This window comes from Podarcis muralis, chromosome 2 (genome assembly GCF_964188315.1).
Source record: "Podarcis muralis chromosome 2, rPodMur119.hap1.1, whole genome shotgun sequence".
NCBI lineage: Eukaryota > Metazoa > Chordata > Lepidosauria > Squamata > Lacertidae > Podarcis > Podarcis muralis.
The window spans coordinates 93217837-93238879 of NC_135656.1; the positions used below are offsets into that span (position 1 = coordinate 93217837).

Sequence of the window (21043 nt, forward strand, 5' to 3'; positions counted from 1 at the left end):
CATTATTTACACAATGGGCTGCACATGATTGGCTAGTTCCGGAATTCTACTGTAAGCCAATCAGGTTGTGGATTCACTTCTATCTGGAGCATGATTGGGTAGTTCCTGCCAACCAATCATACTGCTGCATTGTTCTAGGACCAATCAGACTGCTGCATTCTGAATCCTATTGTTCTAGGACCAATCAGACTGCTGCCTTTTGGATCCTATTGTTCTAGGACCAATCAGACTGCTGCAGTTTGGATCCTATTCAACTCGTACATAACATTTGCCATTTACCTAGACACATTGGCCCAGATTCTACAAACCCAGTGTGCTAGTAGAAGCCAGTACAAGGACTCCTGCTTGTGCTATATAGATCTTCCCCCATTTCTTCTACTTGTGTCACCCAAATCTGCTCTGGCACATGGGGAGAATCCCCAGAACAGTGCACATGCACAGAGAAGAGCATTCTGTTTGGCAAAAAGAAATGCTTGCACTGGTGGAACAATCATATTGGCCCCATGTGGAGTTCCACCCATTACTTTGTCCGTACAATTAACTGGGTGTGTGGGAGGGAATTCCAATGACTATGTCCATATGTTAAAAGCCAATACGATGATATGTTAGACCTGGGTAGGCTAGCTTCTGACCGAGCCACCTGCATCACTGGACACACATTTGGTGACTGTAAGAAAGGTCTCGACAAGGAGGAGGACAGCCCCTCACATCATGCTGAAGAGCTCCTGCATGTTGGGATGTGTGCATAAGGTTCACTCTCATGGTCAGTAGACATGGTCAGTCTGTGTCAATGGCAGGCACATGTGTGAGAGAGCTTACCTCAGCAGCTAGACTGGTGACTGGGAGTGGCCGCCAAGACCATATAACACTAGTCCTGAAAGACCTAAATTGGCTCTCAGTACGTTTCTGAGCACAATTCCAAGTGTTGGTGCTGACCTTTAAAGCCCTAAAAGGCCTCGGCCCAGTATACCTGAAGGAGCGTCTCCACCCGTATCATTCAGCTGAGGTCCATTTCTGAGGGCTATCTGGTGGTTCCGTCACTGAGAGAAGTGAGGCTACAGGGAACCAGGCAGAGGGCCTTCTCGGTAGTGGCACCTGCCCTGTGGAATGCTCTCCCATCAGATGTCAAGGAAATAAACAACTACCTGACTTTTAGAAGACATCTGAAGGCAGCTGTGTTTAGGGAAGTTTTTAATGTTTGATCTTTAATTGTGTTTTTAATATCCTGTTGGGAGCCACACAGAGTGGCTGGGGAAGCCCAGCCAGATGGGCGGGGTATAAATAATAAATTACTACTACTACTACTACTACTACTACTACTACTACTACTACTACATGGTCAGAACTTGGAAGAACCTGGTTGCATGGAAAACCATGCCCATAAAAAGCTACCTCTTCATATGTCCCGTACATACAAGGTCATTTATATGGTGACTACAAATGTATGCAATGAAATCTTGATGCACATTAGGACAGAAATGGTGACTAGGATGTGTGTGTGTGTGTCTTTAACTATTTTCCTACCTGCGGCTTCTCTCTATTATCCTACCCTACCCACCCCTGCAACTTCCCCTGTGGTAGTGGCTGCCTCTCTATTTTCCATGTGTAGATATGGCTTTCGACTCCTGTGAAGGTATGAAGTAGAAAACTCTCCCCGTACAACTTAAGACGATAATCCCATATTGCTTTATTTGAACTATTTATCTGGAACGGAAGCACTTGAACCTTGATCTTTTTCTCAACCTCAGATAATGCTTCTCCCTTTTGAGGTCTAGTTGACAGCAATACAGCTGCAATGCTTCTGTGACTTGTTCCAAGTAGCAGCAATGAAATGCACGGCTGGAGGACTGTTCCCGTTAAGTGTGTCATTTCAAAGGCTATTCACTGTAAGAACATGTATTTGCTGAGCTTGCAGATTGATAGAATTACTATAGCAAAATTGCACGACACAGCACTCACACTGGCACAACGCAGCACGAGTTCACACTCTCTGCTTAAGTGATAGGAAATATAACTGGCAATTCTCTTCCCTGGCTCCCTCCCTCTCTGAGGTAATTTCCTCAGGCGATTAGAAAGAATGATCCATGATGCCTGCATCAGGATAGCATTATCATATTTTTATTTTCAAGCTATGGAACCAGAAAAAAATCCACCTGCATGGTATCCTTTAGAATCAATGGTTTGTAAACCACCTTAATATTCTGTAGAGGGACGCAGGTGGCGCTGTGGGTAAAAGCCTCAGCGCCTAGGGCTTGCCGATTGAAAGGTCGGCGGTTCGAATCCCTGCGGCGGGGTGCGCTCCCGTCGTTCGGTCCCAGCGCCTGCCAACCTAGCAGTTCGAAAGCACCCCCCCCGGGTGCAAGTAGATAAATAGGGACCGCTTACAAGCGGGAAGGTAAACGGCGTTTCCGTGTGCGGCTCTGGCTTGCCAGAGCAGCGATGTCACGCTGGCCACGTGACCCGGAAGTGTCTGCGGACAGCGCTGGCCCCCGGCCTCTTGAGTGGGATGGGCGCAAAACCCTAGAATCTGGCAAGACTGGCCCGTACGGGCAGGGGTACCTTTACCTTTTACCTTTTAATATTCTGTAAACTGCCCAGAGAACTTAGTTTTGTGGGCAGCATACACACATAATAAAGTCTTCCCCAACCTGGGGTTCTTCAGATGTTTTTGACCACCTGTCCTATCATCCTTGTCTACTGGCTACTCTGGCTGGGACTGATGAGAATTGGCGTTCAACAATGAGAGTGCGCAAGGTTGAAAAAGGCTACATTACACTGCCACTGCCATCCTATGCATGCTTTCTTGGGCATGTTGTATGAATATAAATAAATACAAGCTATGTCTACCTTGTTTTACATGCAATGCCACACAGAATTTCTCGTGAATTCTTGAAGCATTTCTCTTGGACATATGTGGCAGAATCTATATGGGACCAACTGGATAGCTCAGTTGATTAGAATGTGGTGTTGATAACACCAAGGTTGCAGCTTCAATCCCCATACGGGGCAGCTGCATATTCCTGCATCGCAGGGAGTTGGACTAGATGATTCTCAGGGTCCCTTGCAGCTGTACAATTCTATGATTCTAAGAAGGTTTGAAACATCTGTCAGATCCCCTGAGTGGTTTAGCTCCAGTGTAGAACGTGGAAGTTGCACAGAATGTTGATCACATTGTTTTATAAATGTAATCTGCTTTTGAAAATATTCAAATTGTTTTTATTTAATTTTTATGGTGCACAGCCTTTTTAAAAATCACTGGTTTAAATAAGGTCTGAGCAATTTGTAATCCACCAAGCTGAAGGCTTCCCACCACCCAGGTGTGTCAAATACTGGGCAAAGAACGCGACATAGTTGTTGTTCTGCCAGGAATAACACATGTTTGACAAGCCTGATTTACAGTCTGATATGAATGAGAATAGTAGCACTGCCTGGAAGGATGGAATTCAACTACCAAACATCTATCAAAGAGCATCATTAATAAGATCACAATACCTTCGACGTCCACTGTGAACTGATGTTTCGTTTCTCCCAAAACATTCTTGGCAATGCATTCATAGACGCCTCCATCATCTGTAGTGACTTGTTCTATCTTCAATATCTTCCCAAAATTCTCTCTGACTCCTCTGTCATCCCTGCCTCTGTCAACCCTTCTCCAGGTTAGATGTGGTGTTGGACTATGGCCAGAAAAGAAGAAACAGGAAAAGATTTAACTTTTTTAAAAAGTGACATTGTCTCCTTTTTAAAACAGCTGGATAGTTTGAATATTTCAGAGTGTGTGCCTTTTACCTTTGTTCTATCAAACCCTTGACTTCAATAAATCACATATATAGACATATATAAATATGCATAATCTGTTAAACCTCAGATTAGAGGCATGCATTGCTTGGAATAGGCATTGCCTCCTCATTAAAGGACATGGTGAATGTGCAAAGCATGGTCCGCTGCCAACAACATATTGGAAATTGGTTGGAGCACCACAGAAAGGCAGTAGCATGTACATAGAGGTACGGAAACTTGTTTCATCCCATTCCATGACAGCTTTTCGCAGCTATAAATGGGGTTAAAGATTTCATCGTGATGACACTAATCAATTCTGTGCTTGCCCAGCCAGAGCTAATTCTCCAGGCAACTGAATATAAAAGAAACTTTGTGTTTTGCAGAATTAATGGGGCACTCTCATAACAAAGCAGACAGAAGTTCAGGGCAGGCTGCTAACTTCCCATTCCCAGCTGGCCTCCCCGATGCCAACACACTACATGGCACACATAGACCCAAGTCCTGGCTGTTTACTCTTCTGTCCATCTGTTGAGATGGCAACATGCCGAGACCCAGGTTACTCTCTCCTTCTGGTTCCTAAAATATATTATGGCTTTCCATGAGCAGAATGTTCACAGAACATGTGGCATCTCTTTTCTTCACAAGGCATAGCTTTCATTCCTCCCCCCGAAACTTCCAACTTTTCCCTAAGGCTTTATTTATTTTAAAGAATTACTAATCCATTTAATGTTAGAAAACCTAATTAAGCACACATACACAATCACAAAAAAGCAGAACAGTTACAGATATATTTGTGTGTGAGAATATAAAAAGGTAAAGGTACCCCTGCCCGTACGGGCCAGTCTTGCCAGACTCTAGGGTTGTGCGCCCATCTCACTCAAGAGGCCGGGGGCCAGCGCTGTCCGGAGACACTTCCGGGTCACGTGGCCAGCGTGACATCGCTGCTCTGGTGAGCCAGAGCCGCACACGGAAACGCCGTTTACCTTCCCGCTGGTAAGCGGTCCCTATTTATCTACTTGCACCCGGGGGTGCTTTCGAACTGCTAGGTTGGCAGGCGCTGGGACCGAACGACGGGAGCGCACCCCGCCGCAGGGATTCGAACTGCCGACCTTTCGATCGGCAAGCCCTAGGCTCTGAGGCTTTTACCCACAGCGCCACCTGCGTCCCGTGTGAGAATATATACATGCATATATAAAAGGAAGAGGTAAAAATAGGAATTCAGACATAACAAGATCCAGGTCTCAGCGACATTAGTCAAAAACAGTGTTTTGAATGTGTTATAAACATGCAACACCAGATGGTGCTGGAGAGCAATAAATAATTGTTTGTGATTTTCCATAATGCCTCCCCCCCCCCCTTTATAAGAATTTAATTTCTGACTTATTTATAGTGGGGGTTTTCCTGTGTGTAGATCCACCCCCAATCTCATGGTGAGGCAAAGCCTGGGCAAATAGATATATCTTTACAAATATAGATATATCTTTACAAATATAGATATATCTTTACAAATATAGATATAGATATAGCTTTACAAACATCCAGAACAACTCCTTCAAACATATATATCGTATGTTCCTTATGACAACGATCAGTGTACTTATATGCTCCTCCTACCTGATAATTAAACGGCACCTAGAAGGGAAAGAGAAAATTCTGTACAGCTTTCCCTCAGGGTCAGGGTCAATGGCAGGCCTGTACAGAGGGGGGATGGGGGTGGACCCAGGTACACAAGCTACAGCCTTAGAGGGTTAAGCCGGCCAGGGCCTGCTGGACTTAGGCTTTCACACCAAGTAGGCCCAGTGTCTCACTCTGCTCAAGGGCTGACCCTGCTTATGCAACATTTCTTCTTATTGCATGTGCAGCATGCCATATGCAATATTATGGCTGCTAACACTCTCATGTTCCCCTAAAAGGACGCAAGTTTAAAACTGGAGAAGTGCAGTGCAGACTCACTGCTCCTTGTTGCCTGAAAAGGAGAACAAATGCTGCCCTCTTCCACACTGAGGCCAACCCTTTAAAAAGGCTTGCTATACCAATCAAATACCAATTGCTGCCTTCATCTATTTGCCCCTTCATGGTCCAGCCTTTCATGCCCAGTATGGTCCATTATTTCATGCTGCATACTTTGAAAAGTATATGTATAATTCAAGAAACATTGCCTGGTTACTCCCCCAACTCCACTTTTCTCATGGTGGAAATTGTGAAAAAAAGGGAATACTCACAGTCCTTCAGCAATGCATTCCAGAAAAAGATCAGATCCTTTTATGACAGTCACTTCTGAACTGTGGCCCGAAGACTCAGGGATAACAAGTTTTGGTTTTCTTTCCTTGATTAAATTTGCTGAAAATGAAGTGGGGGGGGGGGAGAGAAGTAATTTCAGAGCTTTGGAAATGAGCTGAGTTCTTCCTAATATTTATCATTCATGAACGATAGAAATTTTAATGCCAATTGATTCCTGTATAGCTAATGCACTGGAAAAACTGAATGGCATCCGACTAGATCAGCAAGAATTTTCTCATTGATTTCAGAGTATGTATTTGGATATACACATCTAAGTCTATATCAAAATGTGGTATTTTAAAATTGTGGATCTATTTTAGGAGTGCAGCAAATACCACTGGTTTTCCATTCCTGTAGTGTATACCAGATATTCACTGCAGACCCTATGTGCCTGCTGACGCAGTTAGGTACCAGTAAAAACAAAAAGCAGGGCACACCCGCAGTCTTGCTCCATACAAATTTATCATTCATGTGGAGCTGAAGATAGTGTTAAAACCAGTGAAATGACAACAGTCACAACATAGCCTTGGAGGCAAAGCTGTCTCCCTCAGAGCAAGAGTATTTCTATTGCTCAGCTTCATTTCTTCCCCAGTCTTGTGTTTGGGGAAAGTCAAAACGTCTACCATTTTGTAATCTACTAGAGTGCCTTGGAAACAGCTTTTGACGCAGCACAAAGAGCTGTTCAGAAAACTGCAACCAGCGGCGGTGGCTACATGGAAGTCAGTAAGCAACAAGCCTACTGGATATTGGAGTTAAGTGTGGTGCAGTGATTAGCATGCTGGACTATGACTGGGGGAAAGCAGCTTGAAATCCCCACCCAGCCATGAAGCTGCTCCTCTCACTGTATCACAGCCAAATCCTACCTCACAGGTTGCTGTCAGGGGGGGAAACTGGACGGGGGAAGTGGGAGAACCATGTATGCCTTGGAGGAAGGGTGTTTCATGACTTGCAATTTATAAAGAAGCAGCTGTAGAATTCTTTACATGTCTACTCAGAAACAAGTGTCATTGAGTTTGATGGGGCTTGCTCCCGGGTAAGTAGGTAAACAATCATAGGCTAAAACAAAACAAAACAGTTTCATGCTGAATTGTAGGCTGTAACTCTTATATCGCCCTTTTACTTATATAGCAATATACTTAGGATGAAGGTTTGAGAACCAAAATATATACCATTGTTTTATATTCTGAAAAGTAAAATAACATGAACACTGGACCTTTGTAGTAACTCTTATTTCAGCTGGATAAATTCTTTTATTCCATTCCAATCCATATTATAGACATTGCGGGTGCAAATGCTAAATAGTGACAACTTACCCTTGGCAGCGCTAGGTGAACTGGAATCATTAGTATGTTTTGCTGAAATAAACAAAAATGGAAACCAAATGGAAACATGAATGGTGATGAAATTTATTGAAGATCTGATGGAAGCAATCAAACAGTGTTGCAAATGTGTTTGCCTGCTGGGTTTTCTCTTCATCCTACCCCACTCTCCAAAATATTCACCCTAATCATGCTGCACGTTAAGCAGTTTTTCAAACTCTCCACATGGAGTGAGAGGGAATGCAATGTCATTTGAGTAAAAAGGAAAAAAAAGAAAACCTGGATTTGAAGCCACTACATATATCCCAGGATTGTGTGACCATAGTATTCTCTCTTTTTAAAAAAATCAAATATAATTATTAAACATGTAATGCAAACATGCACAGTGATAATGAACTGATGTAGAAACAATGTAAATGCTGGAAAAGATGTCAAATTCAAATCATTTTAAGTTAACCTGTGTTGTAAAATTAAGTCGGCCATTTAGAAAACAGTATCCCTCCTGAAAGGACAAGATTCAGGATAGTTAACATAGTTTGTTCCCCCTTCTTGGCCAACCACATGTCCAATAATGCATGGAGAAATGTTACTGGGAACCAGGCTGCACACATATATAGTACAGTGACACTGTGATTTTGGAAAACATTGAGCATCAGCCATGGAGATGGTTAATGGCTGTCTCCCTACACAGCTGAACATTTTTCCTGATTTGTTACATCAGGAAAGATAGTTTAATTTAGCTTCATTTCACTTACGGCGTCTGCTGATTTTGCCTAAAACAATTTCTTAAGGTAAATTTTAAGGTATCTGCTCAAGTAAAACATCTCAGGAAGGTTTAGGGAAGCAAATGGATGTTTAGTTGTTGCTGTTGTTAAATACAAATTGTCTAGAGTGATTCTTCACATATCCAGTTTAGATAATTTACTACAATTGGATTCCCTAACAATTTTGTTTCTATTTTACTTTCATGTACTTTCCACATGTACTTTCCAATGAGTCAGATTGTCTGCATGCTGTCTGTGGCAACTCCTTGTGTTATTTAAGATTTTCCCAATCTCGGCAGATCTGAGGAAAGTAAGATTGACAACTGTGAAAAATGTAAGGGGAAACCTGAACTGTTCGGCAATAAAACACAAAAGCAGATAGCTGAACATTGCTCTTAAAAAATGCATCAGGATGTTATTCAATTCTGAAATGGCACACTATTCACAAAGTCTATTTACAAAGTCAAAGTATTAAGACAAACAAATGACTTCCATCCTCCATGGGTGGAAAGCCTTTTCCACTCATATGATGGCTCAATCTTCACGGCATTTTTCTGATGGAGGTGGGGGAGCTCCACAAGAACATACCTGAGCACATTTTAAAAGTCAAAAGGGATCGATTTAGGCTCTTACTGCTCCTCCAGGAGCCCATGCTTCTGAGTCATGTTCAAAACAGGTCAGATATTCTGATATGTAGGGAATTATTTGCAGCATATTGCTGAAATATGACTGCAGAATCAAGCCATTTATGGCCAAACCTACAAACTGTTCCAACAGCAAGTAAGAATGCCGAATGGAACTGAAGTGTTTCACTAGCATCATGCCAGCTGTAGGCATTGCACCAGTGCCCTAGTATAGCACTGCCCTGCTATTGATGGCAACAGATACCGATTGTTTGTACATGGCATAGAGCACGTTAGTCAGGGGCTGAACACAATAAACATCTCTGTGGAGATGACTAAGTATTCCCTAACAGCATTTCAGCCACAGCTGTTCTATGTAGTAGAAATCTCTTTTGTAGACCATCTTCAAAGGCCTCAGATGCAGAGGAGACCATGTCAACATTGACAAACGATACAATTTTAAGAAGAGCAGAGAAGCAAGATGAGCTTCAAATGAATCTTCAGTCCTTCAAGTCTTCAGACTCTGAAAAAGGCCCCATTTGGTAGCAACAGAGAATGGGGAGAAATTCTGCCTGTGACACATTTTAATGCAAACCTTCTTAATTCTTGTTTCCTGAAGCAACATGAATACAGTGGTACCTCAGGTTAAGTACTTAATTCGTTCCAGAGGTCCGTTCTTAACCTGGAACTGTTCTTAACCTGAAGCACCACTTTAGCTAATGGGGCCTCCTGCTGCTGCTGCGCCGCCGGAGCATGATTTTTGTTCTTATCCTGAAGCAAAGTTCTTAACCTGAAGCACTATTTCTGGGTTAGCGGAGTGTGTAACCTGAAGCGTATGTAACCTGAGGTACCACTGCACTGAAATGCAGCTACCTGTTGAAATTCACACTTGGGACAAAATTGCATATTAGGAGAAATGCCCACCAAAGTGCTGAGGGATTTTCATAACAACATTTTTGAAATTAGCAAAGCGATACGGAAATGTGGCAAACCGGACTAAAGATTTGGAAAACGAAAAGAGAAACCGAGAGAAATCAAAACTGACAAATTCGCCCATTGCTAGGGAGCAACCTTTTGTAATGGCACTGCAAGCTGTTGACGACAGCCTTTCCTCCACAGGCTGCTGCTGTAGCGCCAAACCATAATTTGCAAAAATCGTTTTGCTAGCTGATCTCTGTGATTTTGACTAGGACCTATTTTGTTAGCCGAAATGTGTGTTTTCTTGTTTTTGTTTGAGTAAACAATGGAGGATGTGCAGGTATGCAGCTGGCAAGCGCCCTGAGGAATGTCTCCTGTATCAGTTCAGCAAATTCAGCAAAACAACAGAAGTGCTTTGTAGGGCCAACAGCTGCGGATCTTTTTATGAGTGGGGCCTGGCTCTCATAACAAAGGCAATAGTGCAGGAACAAATATACATTGGCCTATATTTTTGTTAGGAATAATCACATTAGAAACACACATCACATGTAAGAATTCACAGAGGAGTAGGTTTTGGGATAGACATTAAGGCAGGTGGAGGAGAGAGGTGGAAGAATGAAAGAAAAAGGGGGGGAACTGAACCCCCAGACTTACAACGTGTAACTGTCAGTGTCATTGGCATTTTCTGCACAATAGTCCTCAGCCTCGGAAACGCAGCAAAGCAGCAATAATCACTTCGGCTGTCATTTTCATCCACATTTGCAAAGAAAAGATCCCCCTTAAGGCTCATAGAGACCCTTTCATCTTGTGGGATGTGTTGCAAGTCTAACAAGGAAAAATAATAATAATAATATAATGATGATACAGTATGATAATGATCTTCCACTCACCCCCCCCACTCCACAAAAAGAAAAGAAAAAAGGCGGCAGCTCACTGTTCTGTCAAAGTACTTGCTCCCAGGTAAGGGAATAATTCTTTGATGTTAAAAAGTCATGAGGTCTGAAAGTATATTTCGATATTCACCATGTTTTTTTTACAAGACAAAAAAGGCCGCCATCTTTTAAGCAGGACAAATTCCTCTACCAGTACACACCCACCAAATGTAAACTGCCTTCTGCATAAATATTCTGCAGAGACAATATAGCAACTGCCATGAAGACTGCATCATTTTAATCGTTCAGACCAGCACAACTATTAATATTACAAAGGCCTACATTAGAGACGTCATGGCTGTCAAGAAGCCCCTCGCTCCTGTCACACAGAATGCACACTTATAGCCTGCATTCCATAATGTGATTCCATTTTTAATTTGCTGTTTTGATAGCCGAAGAATTCTGAATATTTTTTATCAAGAGGCGGTAACTGTCACAGCAAATGAGATTCCAAGGTCATGTTCTGGAGGTGTAATTCCCTTGGATCAAGTTCTTCCAAACCAACAGGACAGTCGTGCCTATCCAGTTACCCTCCAGCTGAATTGGACTTCAACTCGCATCATCCTAGCCAAGCTGGCTGGTTTTGACTGCACTTTTAGTCCAAAAACAGCTGGAGCATACCAGACAGGGGAAGGCTTCAGTAGGCCTTGGTAGGCAAATGGTAACTTGTATCCTTCATCTTCCTGAGGAAACTACAGCCTCAAGTTGCCAATTTCTGCTTCCTTCCACATTTTTTTTTCTTTCTTTTTGGACAGTGGGTGAGGTGGAGGTCTCACTGCACAAGAAAGAGATCATCTTGTCGTTGAGGCAGTCTGGTCATTCACTTCACTCTAGGAAAGTGAGACCAAGACTGAAGCATGTCAGTAAGCAGAGCCTCTCTGCTCCCTGGCAGGTTTTTACCTGGTGCAGATGGCAAGATGGGAGCTGTAGACTGGGCAGAGGGGAAAAAATCTGTCCTCCCTAAAGCACCCTGGCTTCTGTCTCTCTGTCAAGGTAGCTTGGGAGAACAGAGGGAAAGCAAGACACTAACAACTGAATACAGGTCACAGGCCCATGGACAGCCACAACATGGGCCTCTCTGGAAATATTAGATTAGGAGTCACCAGTTCAGTAAGGTGGTAGCCTGCATCTGGCACCCAGGTACTGGTGACACTGAGAGAGAAGGGCAAGGCGGCAGGAAGAAGGCTTTGAGGATGTACCGGCAGAGCCAATCTGGTGCTTCCACCAGCACATCCACACCATGGCAACATTTCCCCGCCTCCCCACTCCCAATATGGCACAGGGATGCTGGTGCCAGGAGGTCAGCTGTGCTGGCTGTTTCTGCTTTCGATAGGCTTCATTTCAGCGCTGAATTTGGAATCTAACCAGTAGCCATTTCTCTCTTTTCTCTTTCACTTTCATCCGTCCTGCCACATGAAGATATGACATTATGTCAGGAAGCTTCAGGTCCACTAACTCTGACTAGGCTAGCAATGGCTACAAAACTCATGATGGCTGTATTACCTCCGGTATCAGAGGCAATACACATCTGAATGCCAGTCACTGGGAATTGCAAGTAAGAAAGGAATAATTTGCTGCTGTGTGAGCTTCCCATAAGCATGTAAACAGGATGCAGGACTGGCCTAGCAGGGCTATTCTTACCTTCTTATCCTTTCATCATGTTTTCTTTCATGCTGACATATACTAACCATTTATATAATTCCCTTACAACTTTTCAGCATTTTCTAAACCGTTATTTGTACACTTCTGCAGTTCATTTTTGCATACTTTTGCACGCCGAAGAGGCATCTGAAGAGTTTCAGTTTTAATTAAGTTCAAGTTATGGGGAGAAATCTTTCAAAGAGAGATTTTATTTTTAAATGGCTCAAAGAGGAATGAAATGGTTCTCACCAATGTTCATCCAATAAATGTGCAGTGGTGGGATTCCCTTGGGAGGGTTGCAGTGCAAGACCATTGCATCTCCATATTCTACATCTATCGGGTCAATCTTCTCCTTGGGGAATTTAGGAATACCTAACATAATGGAAAAGAAACATTTTCAGAAGTCACTGAGTAGCACCTATGAACTTTATATCTGGCATTCTCTGTATGAATTGCTACCTGTCTAGCTTTCCCATGACTGTGCAGTCTTATGATTCACAATATAAGATAACCAAGATATGTGGGAAAATAATGCAGCCATACATTCTGAATTTGAAAAATTGTCCACGGGCAATTTCAGGAGGATGCATGTGTAGAAATGCGACTTACCTAGGAATCCTGAAACAATTTTCTTTCTGTGTGGAGAACAAGTACGCATTCTGCTATGCATGTGGTGCTGAATCATTTGACACTGGTTTTGCCATTGGACTTTTACAGATCACCAGACGCACACCTAAGTTGCGCTGGGCTGGCAGAAATAACAGTGCTGGACATCAATAGCAGTGCCAAGCAGAGTAGGATTATGGCTGCCTCAAAAATGTGGAAAGTCCCTGGCTCCTGCTGATAAAGTTTACAGTCTGACTGCTCTAATGCCTTACAGAGACAATGCAAATCTCATCTGCTTCAGAATAACCAAATTGTGTGCAGACTGCAATTTTATACTGCTCCATCCCATTCCACATTTCCAACAGAGTCTTAACAAACACAAGAGAAGATAACAGTGAAGTTACTTAAGCAAGAATCAGCATTGCCAGGACTGATCACATTTCATTGTCCTAATGTTGGAAAAGGAGTCACAGATCTCCATGCCTCCCATCAGAGATCCCTGCAAACATCAACCTGGAAGATAAAATCTTTTTTTTCTTTCTTCCCCAGCAGATTGAGGTTGTTTCAGGGCTCTTTTCCCTTACATTCCTGGCAAGTTGAAACGGATGAGAAATTGTTGCAGTTCCATCAGCTCATTGTGTAATTAAGCCATAGTGAAAGAATAAAAAAACAGCAGGAACAAAGCAAAAAGAAAGGGAATGAACTTAGCTGGTAAGCCATTAGCAAAGCGTGTTCTAATAAAGGAGAGCACGTGTTGCGGCTGGGGCCAGGCAAAGCACCCTACGGTTGCCAGGCAAATTGGAAAGGGGTCTGGAAAGATTGGTTGATGGTGTTGCTGGGGCAAATTGTATGTTGCCATTTTGGGGGTGGAGATCAGAGATTATTTAAGCAGGGCCCACAGAGAGTTACTTTCTCTTTTGCTGTGGGCATCTGATCGAACACAGTCAAAGACCGGTTGTATAAACCTAATCTCTTTTTCCTATTTAGTTCTAATTAATTACGTTCTCTCGCTTTAGGTTTCTCCCAAGCTATCCCCCCCCTCCCTTCCTTTTTCTTTCACTTATTGGTAGACTCCTTCTTGTAGTTTTCAGTTTTATATATTTAATTTATCTGGACTATCTCCTTCTTCTGACTATTGGTGGCCTTTTGGGGGTGGCCGGGGGGGGTGCCGGACCCTAGGCCTTCGGCCTGGTTCTCAGCCGAGGTGCCGGTCGGGGGGGTGAGTTGACCTTCGGGCCCTAGGAGTGCCCCCCCCCCCAGCGGTTTTTTTTTAAGAGGCTTACCTTTTCTCCTGGCTTTCGTTTGGCGGCGGCTCCCTTCTGACGGCGGCTGCTTTTCGCGCCCTTAACAGCCGGCGCGGAGGCCCCACGAGGGCGCCGTTGGGGCCCGCGCGCGGCTTTCGCCGCCCGATTTTCGGCCCGATTTTGGGCCTGTTTGGGGAGGCCTGGTCCCGGGCCGGCAGGCCTCGGGCCTTCTGAGCTCCCCCCCCCCCCACCGAGTGGCCTGACTGGGCGGCGGCTCCCGTTTCGGCGCGTTCGGCGCGCTTTCATCCGGGGAGGGCCGCCTGGCTTGGGGGTGCCGAGCGGGTGCTGTGGGGGCTGCCGAATCGCGCGCGGCGCTCGGCGCGGCATTGCCCCCTGAGGATCGGGCCCAGCCTGGCTTGGCCTGGTCGGGGGACGCCCCGCCCCCCCCCCCATAGCGGCCTTAGCAGTGCGTTGCACACCAGCGCCTGCGGAGGCGGGCGGCCTTGATCGGGGAGGGCTCATCCCCTCCCCCGGGTAGTCAATTTTTGGCCCATACAGCGGCCTTTGGGTGGAGGCCGCTGACGGCCCGCATTGGGTCTGGGAGGAGGCCTCCTGCTTGGGGGTAGTTGGGCGGCCTCCATTTTGGAACATTTTGGCGGGAGCGCCATTTTCTTCAGCCGCCTCATCGTGCGGTGACCCCTAGTGGCCGTTGGCGGAAACGCAGCCATTACATTGGCTTTCCTTACCGGCTGCGCCACCTGGTGGTGAGCCACTTGGCTGCAACTAATTGAGGGCTGCTTGACTATACGGTTGTATCTTAGAGCACTGGGTGCATTGTATTAATTTGGTTTTTCTCTTTTACTGGTAGCAGGGATGGCTCCAAAGAGGAAGGCGCCACAGAGGCCTGATCTTGCTACATCGACAAAGAGGCCAATAAAAGGCCCGTCCCAAGCTTTGCGCTCTCCGGGGCCGCAGCGATCTGTTAGACGCCTTCAATCTATGGTTACGGGCTTGGCCAATGACCCAGAGGTGTTAGCACGGGTAGAGGCTGAAATGGATGGTTTGATTCAACGCTGTTCGACTCCGGCTACTTCTCCTGACCCAGCCCCACCTGCTGATGCTCTCCCTTCGGCGTCATCTTCTGCTGAGGACGAGGGGGAGGATTTGGTAGCGGGGGGTCCTTCGCGTACCACGCAATTAGCTCAGCCGACGGTCTTACCTGTTTCACAAGCTGCAGCGCCAAGGGTACGGGGTGGCCCCAGGGGTCAAGCTAGGCGAAGGACGTCCACCCGGATTCGGGCGGCACGGGGTTCAGTTGCACAGTCCGCATCAGCGGTGAGGTCTGTTCCTGGTTACTCACCTATGATTTCTTCTCAGTTGGTTACAGGCGACGTGCTGCAAGGTAACATATCTGAATCCTCAGTAGAGGACAGCCTTCCTCTCCCTCCAAGGTCGTCTTCGGGCGGGCTCCGTCGCCGAAAAAAGAGTTCTAGGAAGCGTGCTAAGAGGAGGCGGAGAGATACCTCGTCCTCTTCTCCAGGTACGTCGTCTCAAACCTCCAGTAGTGATGAGGAAGCTTCACTAGCTTTATACTGGGGCTTTGGTGAGACATCGGGGCTCCCAAGATGGGCTTGGGAGAGGAGGGCAAACTCTCATAGGGCAAAGTATGGGGCGGTACAAGACTGCCGGGACGGGGTCCTCCTGCCTGATGTGAAGGTTTCCACCAATTCAGCCAGGGACATTATACCAGGTGCCCACTTATCCACAAAGCTGCGATCCAGAATTCTGGATGGCCGTTACATTGATATATTTAGCCTGGCACCCCCTCAGGAAGGACAGGATTCCCTGGATAAGGTAGCCACGAAGAAGAGGGCGGCGGTGCCAAAGGCGGAAAGGACCTTCGAGCGCTGGCTCGATAGTTTCCAGGTGTTTGCAGGGGTGGTGGCAGCGGCTTACCCACGGAGGTCGATGCATTTGTGGGTCTATTTATCCATAGTTCGCTCAGCATTTACGATGGCTGGAGCGTCCGCGGCGATTTCCTACGATGAGAATTTCAGACGTAGGGCCGCTAAGATTCCCACTGCCCGCTGGGACCGGAAAGATTTAGATGTTTGGACCACTTATGTGGCTCCACGTATCGACAGTAAGCTTTCCGAGTCGCAGAAAACTAGGAATGTGCCAGCTAAGACGGGGCGCAAGTTCTTTTGCTGGGACTTTAACAAGGGTACCTGTCAGCGCCAGTCCTGCAGGTTTTCGCACACCTGTGAAAAGTGTTCTGGGAATCACCCAGCATCTGCTTGCACAGGGGTTAGACGGCCCTTTCGAAAGGGGGGGGGCTCACAGCAGCCCCCAAAAGCCGCCTCACAGGCTGCAGCCGCTGGTGCAGGAAAATAGTGTGCTTTCTTCTTTAGCTTATACCCCGGTTAAGCTACAGCCCTTGTTGTTATTGTTACAGTCATACCCTCTTCAGGAGGCAGCATCGTACTTGCGCGATGGTTTCTCCCTAGGTTTTCGAATTCCAGTGGCGGCAAAGCCTGTAGCCAGAAACCCTTCAAACCAGAAGTCTGTGAGGGATATGCCAGAGGTGGCGCGTAGGAAAATTGGGAAGGAACTAGCTCTACGCCGCATGGCCGGCCCTTTTGCCGTTCCCCCCTTTCCTAATTTGCATATTTCGCCTTTGGGCATAGTGCCCAAGAAAACTCCGGGGAATTTCGCCTAATACACAACTTATCACACCCTAGGGGCACATCAGTAAATGATGTTATTCCCCCGGAGCTTTGTTCGGTGAAGTATGCATCGCTTGATCAAGCGATCAAGATGATAAGGAAATTTGGAAAGGGTGCTTTGCTAGCCAAATGCGACATCGAGTCTGCGTTCCGGCTGCTCCCGATTCATCCTGATGACTTCTGGTTGCTGGGCTTTCAGTTTGAAGGCGAATTTTATTTCGATAAGGCCATGCCCATGGGCTGCTCGGTAGCCTGTGCGGCCTTTGAATGTTTTAGCTCATTTTTGGACTGGGCTCTGCGTAAAAGAACTGGTTTGGGCGGAGTCACTCATTACTTGGATGATTACTTAGTGGCCTCGGCTAGTGACACGGGGGACTGCGTAGTGTTGCTGCAGGCTTTCGCGGCTTTGACCGAGGAACTGGGCGTGCCGTTAGCTGCGGAGAAGACCGAAGGTCCTTCCACGCAGCTGACTTACCTGGGAATTTTGCTGGATACGGTGGCCCAAACGTCCAGTTTGCCTGCAGATAAGATACTCACGCTTAAGGCAATTATTGCGGACCTCATTCCCATGAAAAAGGTTACCCTGCGGCAGCTACAGTCCTTGCTGGGTCATTTAAACTTTGCCTGCAGGGTAGTTGCCCCAGGCCGACCTTTCTGTTCCCGCTTGGCCAGACTTATGTCAGGTTTGAAGTCTCCAAGGCACAGAGTGCGCCTGTCAGCGCAAGTGCGTGCTGACCTGCGTATATGGTTGGAATTCCTGGAGGAATTCAACGGGGTGTCTCTATGGCAGGACACTTTGAACCTTCGCACCGATTTTCAGGTGCACTCTGATGCAGCAGGGTCGTTGGGATTTGGTTTGTATTGGAATGGCAGGTGGTGTGCCGAGCGTTGGCCTTTGGCCTGGCGCGGGGAAGCCATAACTCGGGATTTAACCTTCCTTGAGTTTTTTCCTATTGTAGTGGCAGTCCATTTGTGGGTTGAGCAATTCAGGGACCGTCGAGTGTGTTTCTGGACAGATAATCTGGCGGTGGTGAACGTGCTCGCCAAGCTGTCTTCACGTTCACCGAGGGTATCGGCTCTGTTGAGGGGTTTTGTTTTACATTGTTTGCGTTTTAACATTGTATTTTCTGCTCGTTTTGTACCTGGAGTATCTAACGAGATTGCCGATGCTCTGTCCCGTTTTCAGATGCAGCGGTTCAGGTCCCTGGCGCCAGTGGCTCGAGACCGTCCGGAATTTTTCCCGGATCATCTCTGGAACCTTGGCAGCACTTAGTTTTACAGGGAGTAGCTGCATCCGTTGCCCCCTCCACACTGAGGTCCTATAATAAAGCTTGGACCGATTTTTTGCACTTTACTGGGCAAACCGCGGTGGGGGAAAATAGTACACCTCATACTACAGCGCAGGTGCTCCAATATTTGGCGCATCTATTTCAGCTGGGGAGGGCTGCCAGGACACTGAGATTGCAGGCGGCTGCCATCTCGTTTTTTAGCAAAGTTTATTTTAACAAGGACCCGTGTGGGAAGTTTGTGGTGCGCAAGGCATTGGAAGGGTGGGGCCGGCTGGGCCCCTCCAGGCCAGTCACGAGAAGGCCAATATCGTTTGATTTATTGACCAAGATGCGGTTTAAACTAAAGGGCATCTGTTGGTCTAAGTTTGAGGCACGGTTGTTCTCTGCAGCCTTTTCCATAGCCTTCTTCGGAGCCTTGCGGCTTGGGGAGGTGGTGTGCGAACCTAAGCAGGTTGGGGGTTCGAGGGGTCTGCTGCTACAGGACGTGAGCTTGTCTCAGTCCGAGCTGCAGATCCTGGTCAGGAATTCCAAAACTGATCAACTGGGCAGAGGGGCAGTTATTCGCCTCCCAGCGACTGGGCTGGGAGGCCCTTGCCCGGTCAAGGATCTCCAGAAGTATATGGCATTGCGGCCTACTGGGGCAGGGGCCCTGTTTATTCATGAAAATGGGCGTCCATTGACGCGTCATCAATTCACTGGTGTCTTGCGCAAGGCCATTGCTGCTTGCGGGTGTGCAGCCTCGGAGTTTGCTCCGCATTCCTTCAGGATTGGGGCTGCGACTACAGCCGCCCATTGGGGTTTGTCGGCTGCAAGAATTAAAGACCTGGGTCGCTGGAAGTCGGATGCATACAGGGGTTATGTGCGCAGATGATGTTGTTTCCATGTACTCACATCTTCTGTTTTACCCTAGGTCTTCCCACTGTCCGGGTTTGGATAGTGGGGCACAGTATTGTGCATTGGGCTGCGTGCAGAGCTCGGCAATCTGAATTGGGAGCGGGCCTCGGCCTTCCGCAGCACGTACAAGTGTCCTGGATCTCCAGAAGGGGGATGCGGTGGAAGGAGTTCTTGCCGCTAATGCAAAGGCGTGTTCTTCTGGAGGGCCCCCCTACGGCGATTGTGGTGCAGCTCGGGGAAAATGATATGGTTTCCTTTTCCTGTTATGTTTTACGGGCTATTATTTTACAGGATTTAAGGGACCTAGCGGCCTTGGTGCCCACTACTAAGCTACTTTGGTCACAGTTGCTCCAGCGTTCTCCCTGGAGGGGTAGTCCCTGCTCGGTGGCCACTGAAAGGGTGCGGAAGCGCATTAATTCAGCTGCAAGCAAGCTGGTGTGTGATCTGGGTGGGCTTGTGATTCCCCACCCAGATATTAGAGTTACAGCCACTGATTGCTACAGGTTTGATGGGGTTCATCTTACCTCTGTTGGGAGTGATGTATGGTTGAGGTCAGTCGTGGCTAAGTTGAGAGAGTGTTTAGGTTTGTGAGTGGTTGGCGGTGAGCGTAAGGGCTCAGGTGGCGGTTAGGCATTGGTTTAAATTGGTTGGTGGAGGGGTATGGATTGGCTGTGCCTGCCCCTCAGGTGATGCTGCTGCACGGGAATTCCGTTAAAGGAATTCAGGGGCTTACCGTCCTTTCGTCCAAACCCCTGGAATCGGGTTTGGGCCGTGTAAGCCCCTAGGAGCATGCGGGGAGAAGCTGTGGGTCTGTGTCGCAGCTCCAGTTATCCCTGATCTTGTTCCTCCACACTGGCTTCCGCTGGAATCCGGAAGTCAGTGCTGTCCCCAAGGCGGGGGGGGGACAGCTAGTCTTAACCAATGCCTAAGCAACCACTCATAATCTGTATGATAATAAAGTTGTGGCCAAAATTATGCCAAAAACCTTAAACAAAAATTATGTGTGAAGTGTGAGTTATTGGGTTAAGGGTGTTTTGGGGGACCTCAGCACGCAAAGCGTGTTCTAATAAAGGAGAGCACGTGTTGCGGCTGGGGCCAGGCAAAGCACCCTACGGTTGCCAGGCAAATTGGAAAGGGGTCTGGAAAGATTGGTTGATGGTGTTGCTGGGGCAAATTGTATGTTGCCATTTTGGGGGTGGAGATCAGAGATTATTTAAGCAGGGCCCACAGAGAGTTACTTTCTCTTTTGCTGTGGGCATCTGATCACCCGCCCGCCCTCCCTTGATAGGGCTTTCGCTTGACCTTGCTATGCCTGTCATGGGGTCGTTCGCATTGGTGCGGGGGCCTGGTAGGAATTTTGCCATTTGGCTGATTAGTGTGTGCCATCTGGTTTTTGCCTACTGCGTAGCAAATCGTCACAACTTGTAAGGTTGGCGGTTAGGCATTGGTTTAAATTGGTTGGTGGAGGGGTATGGATTGGCTGTGCCTGCCCCTCAGGTGATGCTGCTGCACGGGAATTCCGTTAAAGGAATTCAGGGGCTTACCGTCCTTTCGTCCAAACCCCTGGAATCGGGTTTGGGCCGTGTAAGCCCCTAGGAGCATGCGGGGAGAAGCTGTGGGTCTGTGTCGCAGCTCCAGTTATCCCTGATCTTGTTCCTCCACACTGGCTTCCGCTGGAATCCGGAAGTCAGTGCTGTCCCCAAGGCGGGGGGGGGACAGCTAGTCTTAACCAATGCCTAAGCAACCACTCATAATCTGTATGATAATAAAGTTGTGGCCAAAATTATGCCAAAAACCTTAAACAAAAATTATGTGTGAAGTGTGAGTTATTGGGTTAAGGGTGTTTTGGGGGACCTCAGCACGCAAGTGGCACTCCACCTTTGCAGGGTGTTTTGCCTGTGGGGATTGGAGTCTTTGGGACATATAAAGGTGTTGTGGTTTTATCTCCTCTACCACAAGGAGCCTAACATGTCTATATTTCAGCAAAGATTTAAAATTATGCTTCTGAAGGCTTAAAGAAACTGTTTGAA

The 21043-nt window shown here is 46.9% G+C and overlaps 1 protein-coding gene across 4 annotated transcripts in view; it reads right to left on the reverse strand.

Annotated features, from left to right (window-relative positions):
* Nucleotides 1-21043, reverse strand: part of CHL1 (cell adhesion molecule L1 like) — a 220886-nt gene that overhangs the window by 55459 nt on the left and 144384 nt on the right. For 3 of the 4 annotated variants that reach the window (XM_077925023.1, XM_077925024.1, XM_077925026.1), the window contains 5 exons: nucleotides 12504-12626; nucleotides 10336-10506; nucleotides 7371-7412; nucleotides 6000-6117; nucleotides 3493-3674 (listed from right to left, as the gene is read on the reverse strand). In XM_077925023.1, the coding sequence (XP_077781149.1) occupies nucleotides 3493-3674; nucleotides 6000-6117; nucleotides 7371-7412; nucleotides 10336-10506; nucleotides 12504-12626 (636 nt within the window). The remainder of the gene's footprint in view (nucleotides 1-3492; nucleotides 3675-5999; nucleotides 6118-7370; nucleotides 7413-10335; nucleotides 10507-12503; nucleotides 12627-21043) is intronic. The other variant, XM_077925025.1, reaches the window with a different exon arrangement.